The sequence below is a fragment of the Poecilia reticulata genome, linkage group LG7 (assembly GCF_000633615.1).
Source record: "Poecilia reticulata strain Guanapo linkage group LG7, Guppy_female_1.0+MT, whole genome shotgun sequence".
Taxonomy (NCBI): domain Eukaryota; kingdom Metazoa; phylum Chordata; class Actinopteri; order Cyprinodontiformes; family Poeciliidae; genus Poecilia; species Poecilia reticulata.
This window is the reverse complement of record NC_024337.1, coordinates 8,287,349-8,296,635: the sequence shown is the minus strand read 5'-3', so window position 1 is coordinate 8,296,635 and position 9,287 is coordinate 8,287,349. Positions and strand designations below refer to the sequence as shown.

The window sequence follows — 9,287 nt, the reverse complement described above, 5'->3', positions numbered from 1 at the left end:
GTTGGTGGACACCTTCGGTGAGGGATGCTGTCAAGCTGAAGAAGGAGTCCTATCGGGCCTTATTGGCCTGTGGGACTCCAGAAGCAGCTGATGGGTACCGGCGGGCAAACGGCATGCGGCTCGGGTTGTCACTGAGGCAAAAACTCGGGCGTGGGAGGAGTTTGGAGAGACCATGGAGAAAGACTTCCGTACRGCTTCGAGGCGATTCTGGTAGATAGGTCAGTCAAACTTTATTAATTGATAACAAACCAGCATTCTGACAACTATCCCAGCATGCACCACGTGCTTCTTCTTCTTCTACGGGCAAAATTAAGTCGGCGGCTGCTTACCGTAATTGCTAGACCTGTTGTGGGGCTCAATATTGGTCCATATATAAGGCGCACCGGATTATGAGGCGCACTGTCGGCTTTTGAGGAAATTGAAGGTTTATAGGTGCCTTATAGTGTGGAAAATACGGTAATTTACTTCAGATGAAAACACGCCAAATTCAATTTTTTTTGCAACATTTTAAAGGTTTGCTCAAACTGTGGAGGGACTTCAAACCAAACCACTCTTTAATGCAGGACTGTCTTCATTCAGCCACACTGCTGGGCATTTTGAGCAAGAACAACATCATACTGCAATACCTCAATATGACAGAAATGCAGATTTTGACTAGGCCACTCCAATACCTTGTTTTTGTCTTGGTAAGTTTTTTGTCCTGGTTCCATTAATCACAGCAAAGCAGCCCCCATCCATCACACTGCCACCACCATTTTCAACTAGATGATATTTTCTGAAATTATGTTCATTTTATGCCATATGTAACAGAATGCAAACCTTACATAAAGTTCTACTTTAGTTTTGGTAATCCACAGAATATTTTCTCAAAGTCTTGGGGATTATGAAGATGATTTTTGGAACATGTGAGATGGGTCTTTGATATTGTTTTCAATGCCATTTTGATGTGGATGTCAATGACTTTGTTTCATGATCTGTTCTTTAACTCTGCGCTACTTCTCAATGCAACACTGGTAAAAACATTGTTAAAGGGTTAATAGAGGAGCCATGTTGAGATGACTTCCTGGAGGCGGAGCTTCAGAAAGAAACAGAGTCCCAATTTCAAGGCGTTAAATCACGAAGTAAAATTTCTTTTATTTATCAGATTTAATTCCTCTAATTTCTGGACAATGAGTCCTTTAAATCATTTTTCAGACGGTGCATGTGCATTCATGCTTTGTCTCCCACACCTTGCCTACATTTCTGTCCTGCTCAAGTAAAAGAATAAAATGCAAAATGTGTGAAAAAATAGCTACTGTAAGTGGGATCAGAGCACCACTGGAAAAGTTTGCAGCGCTATCTTATTCCTCCACCTGGGCAGTTGTTTTCCTGGCAGCTTGTCATACAAACTGACTCACCGCTCTTAGCTGGTCGGCAGAGTTTCAGTGACGGATGAGGTCCGTGTTCAAACAATAGAGAGCAGGGGTGGTTTCCAAGCGTGGAAAGGCCGCAGCAAGTCACAGGATCAAAAACAGAAACGTAAACCAACAAGGCATCATGAAGTGAGCCACAGTGGCATCGCAGCGTGGGGCGCATGAAGCACAGCTGACGTAAACGCTGCTAAAGTGAACAACAACGACAGGAATCAATGCTTCCTCAATGACCAACCCGCTTCAGACAACACATGTGGAAATGACAACCACTTATTGGTGAACTAAAACCTTCCCTGAAAAACACAGCTTGACTTAATCTTTTAAAATAAATTCAATAATAAATTGAAATAAATTAAACAGCTGTTTAATTTTGTAAAAAAAAATAGTGTATAATAGAAAACATAAAATAAAAAGATAATAAAATTAGGGCTGGTTTTTAACACATTAATATAATTAATTACATAGATTTTAGTGAGTTAAACATTTTGATATAATTAATCCCATTTTTTATGGCATGTACCGATTCACTTCTATTTTCACTTTCAACATTGATACCAATATCTGAGGTTATCGGCTGATAAAACATCAGATAAAGAAAAACAGCTGAAAAATTTTTGTTTTTATTAAACAGAAATAAAGTCAATTGTAAATTTACTTCATAACTCTGCAACATTACAGCACATTTAAACCAACCAACAGCTTATCGTCGCATTGGTCTAATCAATATTTCATCAACCAAGCTGTAAACTAGTTACTTCTAGCCACCGCTGACTTCCTTGTATCTCCATCTATGCCACAAAATTAGGCTCTAAAACATTTGCACAAATATAGACTAAAATAAGCTTTGTTTTATTGCACATTTGTTGTACAACAAACCAAGCGAATGCAAATAAAAGGAGAAAGTCAAAGTGGCTGTTGCTCCAGTTTCTCTCAGTAACATTTTCAAACAGGTTAAGAACTTGAAGCAGTCATTAAGGACGCAGGCAGCCTGGCAGCAAGATGATTATGCTTGAGTATTTTTAAAAGTAGTAACCACTCCGCACCCGACTGCCACTATCAACTTCCTGGTAAGAACAGGAGAGCATCTCGCTGCCTGAGCTGACTGCTTCAGCTTCGGTGAAGATTCAGAGGTTTTAATGGGGTCAGAAGAGATGAGAAAATCTGCTCCAGTTCCAGCAGATGAGAAAAGTGATCTGAATCAGTCAGCACAGCGCTTTGGCATAAAACTGCCTGACAAACCCTGACAAAATGTTTCTATGTTTATAACAATTCAATAAAGGCAACGAGGAAATAACTCCCAAATAAGTAACTATAACAGTAGTGAAGAACATGAAGTAGGGCAGAGGTTCCCAAACAGGGGGCGCCGTATGGATGAAGAAGAAAAAAAAAACACAACAATGATGAACGCTGTGTGTGCTGGGGGAAGGTTTGAGTGGAAGGAAGAGTATAACAGGGAGTCTCTAAGGATCAGGGTTAGGGTTAGGGTTAGGGTTAGGGCTACCCCCCCCACCATTATAAACAATGTTCAATCAGAGTCTAACTCTCCCTACTGTAATCCATAGGGGGGGGGCCCAGAAAATGTTTGGTGCTCTGACCAGAGATCTGCATTGATCACTGATCATTAAATAAAAACTGGAAACTATTCTAGAAACTGATTTTTAATAACCCATGTTTACTTTATGTACTTTGTCTGGAGTTTGGGTGAAAATCAGATAAAAGTTTCAGAATCCTTTCATTTTCTGTTGAATCATACACAACCTACAGCAGATCTTTTCTTTACATTTATTTATCCAAACAAGCCAGCTTATTAAAAAAAGTTTATGTATCATAGAAAAACGCCTGAAGGTCTGACTGTAAAGGAAACCAGACATCGGTGTCACCTTAATGGACCAAGTCTAAAAAACACATATTAAAGCTGATTTACAGATAATCTGTTTACATGTGCAACACCAAATGCTGCTAACTTTATTAGAAAATCCTTGTACTGCATAATTTACAAGAGATTAGTTTGTGATCACTGATTAAAAATTTGTGTAATTTTAATTTTATTTTAATCTCCTCCATAGCCCTCCTGTCCTGCTGTTGCAAAACTCTGAAAAAAACATAAAACTCAGACTAAATATTCCTCATTGGATAATTTCATCAATACCTATTCCAAAAATGGTTTTATTTTTGTGAATTAACAAGCACATATATTTTTATGTGGCATTAATAGTTTCTTAATCACGTTAGACTTACTAATTGCTCTGTATGTATTCATATATCCATACTAGAATGTAGTGGATATTTTTAATTTACAGAATATATAAAGTGACAAAATACAAAGTAAAGAAAGGAGATGATACATTCTGGTGTGTGTAAATCCATTCTGAGTGAAGAGAACATGGAGGTACATTTCAGAAAGGCTGAAAAGTGACTGAGACTTGGCGTCTGCTTCCCTGCGGTATCTCAGCTCAGGAAGTACGAAGCGAGCCACAGAGCAACAGCCGAACATCCCCCGACCAACCGTTAGCCGTGGAAACTAAAAACATCTTCAACTTGAACTCTGTTTCCTTCAGAGTCTGTCTGATGTTGGTCTGCTGTAGGTGCTGCGTCCTCTGGAAACCTGCGCCTCTATTCTCAGTGATTCTCAGAAAAATCTACTGAACTGCACTTATTTTTATGATGAGAGTTTCAAGCTGAACTATATTCCAACTCCTCCAACAATTACCTTAAAAAGGTCATGAACGAGGTGATATGTCATGTTTATACATGACATATCACGTATGATATGTCATGTTATATGTGACATGACATATCATACGTGTCATATCAAAACACATCACTGTCTGAGGAAAGGAAAAACTCTTTTTTTCAGCCAGCAGCCTACAGCTCTATTTATAAGAGGTGAAAACTTTTTTATTGAGCTTTCTTTAAGAAGCAAATACAAAATACATAAATGTCCTCATTGCTATGTAGGGGCCACTTTCTAACATTTTTAAGCAAAAAAACAGTTTAATTTTTTCACAGTACATATGTAAAATGTATAATCCAAGTGCTTTCATTTAAAAGTATAAAGGGAATAATTATTCATTCTGATGTTGAGTTATTCCAACATATTGGTTATTAGTTTTAGTTTAATCTGCACTTCTTTATCCAACTACTGTGAGGAATAGGGCTGTGTAATAATATCGATTTTGTGATATATATCAATATTTTCTTTCCTAGAAAAAAATCGATATTCATCCACAAGTATCGTAACATCCACCTTGTTCATCTGTAGTTTGTTGGTACAGGACACGCTATTAACTGGTGTTTGCAAAGCAAACTTGCTTCGCTGGGAAAGTGATTCGGTCATCAGGCTTAGAGTGATTCCTTCAGACGTTAAGTGTCAAGGTTAAAAAGGTATCAAACTATTCAGAGCAGGTACTTGGTGCACTTTATTTACTTTACAAATGCATGTAAGCTACAGTTTGTACTGTTTCAATTAAAAGAAACATGTTTTCTCACCACTTCTTTGATTCATTTTGTCCAGCTGYCGWCTTTAAGTCTGTGTCCATGTCCAACCAGAGCCAGGTATTGTGTAGTTGGTGCTTTTAATCAGTTTTCAGTTAAATTAATTCAATCTAACTCTATAACAGTCACAAAATGTCACCAAAATCACTCTGTCCCTCTAAAATCTTTCAGAAAATCGCAAAAGGGTATTAAATTGTATTGTTTGCTGAATATCGCAATATATATCGTATCGTGAGCAGAATACAGTGTATCGTATCGTGAGATTATTGTATCACTACAGCCCTCGTGAGGAACATTATTTCTTTTAGCTGTTATGCTCTTTATAGAGCAACATGTTTCCATTACAAACATACCATTTTATAGATTATTGAGTTTTGCAGCATCTTTTCATAATCATGAGCAAAAGCAAAACTTTAATGAGCTTCTATTTGTGGAAAATGTTGTCCAGAGTTTCAAGAATTTTTGTTCTGACAACAGAAACAAGAATCCAAATTATAATGGTTTTATACCCACCAGGTATAGAAGAACTGAATGTCCAACACATTTTCCACCCATATACCAGTGGACAGTTTGTTTCAACTGTAAACTCTGTGACTGCTAACACTGCGTTTTCTAAAGTGCAAATCAGCAGTAGGGGACAGGAGACAACTCCAGGATGGAGTTATTACTACAGTATTTTCCGGATCATAGAGGGCACCTCACTATAAGCCGCATCTACAATTTTTATTATTTTTTTTTAACTGGAAAAGTACATATATAAGCCGCTGGCATCTCCGCTGCTCTCAGTTTTTCACAAGCAGCATAGGGCTGCGTCCTTAATAAATCTTCTATTTAGGATGCAGCCCTGCGTCTCCAATTCCGAACCATGGATTCACAAAAAATACGGTACTTCATATATAACTTACTATCATGCGCTTCTGTTCACTAACTGTACCAGGAAATCCAGGTTAAAAAAGCATCTTCTCTCTAATTGCTAGTCGATCAATAAGATCAATCAACTTTAGGTTAACTCAATAACTTGCATCTCTAATTTAAAGCTCAATTATTTTTTAAATGAACTTGCAAAAATATGCCACTTAGTGATTTAAACATGCTAGACATCTAGGGGGCAGTGCTGCTCAAAGCTAAAACCTGTCAGCCAATCAGCTTGCTTCAAAACAACCTTCTTGCAAAGTGGAAACCAGCTGCCAGCAAGTTAATGTCTATAGTTATCTCCACTCTTCAGGAAACAGCCAATCTACACCAATGAAAACACACAGCCCTTCTGGATTGGCTGCTTTGCAAACACCAGCCAATAGCATGTCATGTACCGACACACTACAGATGTAAAGCACTTCAGCTTTACAACTCTATTTACTTTTGAATTTTTCAGGTAAGCTACGAAAAAAATCTGTGAATATGCACATATTTCACTAATACTTTTGAGTTACATTCCACAGAAAATKAACCAAGAGGTGAATCTGACATGTGAATATTAATGGCTCAAATGTATCGTCTTATTCTGTGACATGAACATATAAATATGTTTTTGCATTAGGGCTGCAAACTTTCAGGAAATTAATTCATTTGTACACAACTGCTAACAGTTACGTTTCTTACCCATTTTTGGACATTATTATTTTACCAATCATGACTTAATTCTCCAGAAGCCTGGTGATCTCAACTACTACAGAAGCAGACCTGATGTGAACATTAAGAGATGTTAAAATTCATTCTGAAGGCTAAATATGGTCTGAATATGAAGCCCATTCACACCTGAAACATTTAACATACACTGCACACACCGACACTGTGATGCATGATTCCAGCCCGAGCACTGGTTAGTTCTGTTTATATCCCAAATTATTAAAAACGTTACATTGAGAAGAATTTTAAATTAGTTCAAAATTTCCTTTAAATGTAACAGTAAAGTTTGTATTTCTACGTTTTGTGCAGGAAGTAGAGGCCCCTTGGTGGGGCCAACAGTTTGGTTATTCCTTGGGCTAGCTCTGGTGGTGACAGTCTTATAGATGCTGCTGGTTTAAACAACAATCTCATGATTTTAAGGTAGAAATACAGGAAACTGCAGTTTAAAAACAACTGAAGTAGTTTATGGGTTCATTCCCAGCACAAAAGTGAATCCAAGATCTGTGAAGAAATGCCTCTTAGTCAGACGTTCCTAAACTTTTACCTCTTGCAGGAAAGACAAATTTGCCCTTTTGGAAGTAATTTTGGTAAACAAAAAGCACAGGACAGAAATAACTCAGAAACCAAAGAACAGCGAAAAAACTTGTCTGTGTTGTATATTCCCCCCCCAAAAAAGAGTACGTTCTGTTATATCCATCCATCCATTTTCTAACACCATTGTCCCTAGCGGGGTCAGGAGGGTTATTGGTGCCTATCTCCAGCTAACGGTCTGGGTGAGAGGCGGTTTCACCCTGGACAGGTCACCAGTCTGTCGCAGGGCAACACAGAGACACACAGGACAAACAACCATGCACACACACCTAGGGACAATTTAAGAGACCAATTAACCTGACAGTCATGTTTTTAGACTGTGTGAGGAAGCTGGAGAACCCGGAGAGAAGCCACCATGCACAGGGAGAACATGCAAACTCCATGCAGAAAGACCGGGGGCGGGAATCGAACCAGAACCTTCTTGTTCAAGGCAACAGCTCTACCAACTGTTCCGTTATAACTACTATTTTTTGTTTTGTTAACAATAAGAATTGTTCTTAACCCTCAGAATTTCCATCCATCCATCCATTTTCTTTCACCCTTGTCCCTCAGTGGGGTCGGGAGGCCCTCAGAATTTCATATGATCCATACTTAAGAAAAAAAAACATTCATTCTCGTTTTTATTTATTTTCTGATTTAAGTGGATTTAAGTTCATTGAGATTAGGTAAAGTATCCTTAAGTTATTACACTTTTTAAAATTACAATCAACGATTTGTGAACTTTAGAGAAAGGGTAGGGTTAGAGTCTGGATTTCGAAAATCCATAACAATCCAGTCTCCTCACCAGGCAAAGCGGCTGGACATTAGAAACCTGTAACAGTGACGGAACAAACTGCGATAAATCCAAACATGCTGCAGCAATAGGCGCAGACGGACCGAGGCTTTCTGCGACACACGGACCCAGTTATCAGCGGATCGACTCGGTGTTTATCTAGACAGCAGGCTGCGAGAAATAACGCCTGTCAGAGCAGTAAGTCMGGTTTACGGCTGCTGCCAGCAAATCAGAAAACCACTGAATGTATTCAGGTATTCTGAATACATTTCACTGTGTGGATTAGAGGAGCCAGGGGAGCGACAGGAAAAAGTTCAGGTTTCCCGGCTCCGCCTGCCTTAACTAGGCTCGTAAAAACGGAGCCCGGAGGCTCAGGGTGAGGAGATTTAACAGAAATAAAAATAAAATGAATAAATATACTGTGTATTACCTGCGAGATGTCATAGCAGATTCTGAAAGTTGTCAAGTATCCCCAGTGATCCCGTCCTACCTCTGCTGAGTCGATAAGCGGATACGGAGCTCCGCAGGACCTCGGCGTTCAGCTGCAAGTGATCACTGACATTTTTTCCGGTTGTGACCTGTCACAATAAAAGCATCATCAGAAAAGGTTGGCTCCAAGAAGCCAGGCCCGAGGTCAGTAAACTGAAAACACAGATATGCTTCTAAAAAGATATCCCATAATGAAAAGAAAAATATTATATAAGCCAGTTAAATTGTATTGCGCTAATTCACAACAAATTTAATCTTGAGGCACTTTACAAAAACGTTGTAACACCTCCCTGGTGAGGTGTTCCGGGCACGTCCCACCGGGAGGAGGCCTCGGGGAAGACCCAGGACACGCTGGAGGGAYWATGTCTCTCGRCTGGCCTGGGAACGCCTTGGGATTCCCCCGGAGGAGCTGGAAGAAGTGGCTGGGGAGAGGGAAGTCTGGGCCTCCCTTCTGAAGCTGCTGCCCCCACGACCCGCCCCCGGATAAGCGGAAGAAAATGGATGGATGGATGGATGGATGGATGGTTATTTAAAGTTAATCACACATACATTCCAATTGACTATAGACCGTTTTCAGAGTGACGTCAGACAATGGCCGCCATAACTCGAAGAGGTGTATCTTTACTTCCGGTGTGATTTTGCCTCGGGAAACCTGACTGAAAAATTCACGGATACTCATTATCTTAAGGATATAATAAAAGGTAAGGTTAACAATAACAGCATTAAAGTGTTAGATAACCATCATTACTCATTGTCAATCCACCATTCTCTAACTGTGTATAAAATAAACAGCCTCCGATGAGTAAACCAGCTAGCAGCAGCTTTCAGTGCTGTAACGTTAAAAGGTTCACTTTCTGTATTAACTGTAATAAAACAGTATTTACATGTTAGCCTTCATCAGT

At 39.2% G+C, this 9,287-nt stretch overlaps 1 protein-coding gene across 2 annotated transcripts in view; it reads right to left on the bottom strand.

Annotated features, from left to right (window-relative positions):
• ptpn11b (protein tyrosine phosphatase non-receptor type 11b) overlaps positions 1-8,449 on the bottom strand; it is a 90,559-nt gene extending 82,110 nt beyond the window's left edge. For both annotated transcript variants that reach the window (XM_008413161.2, XM_008413160.2), the window contains exon 1: positions 8,327-8,449. In XM_008413161.2, coding sequence (XP_008411383.1) covers positions 8,327-8,340 — 14 coding nt within the window. In that variant the 5' untranslated portion in view covers positions 8,341-8,449. The remainder of the gene's footprint in view (positions 1-8,326) is intronic.
• Positions 8,450-9,287: the final 838 nt, after the last annotated feature.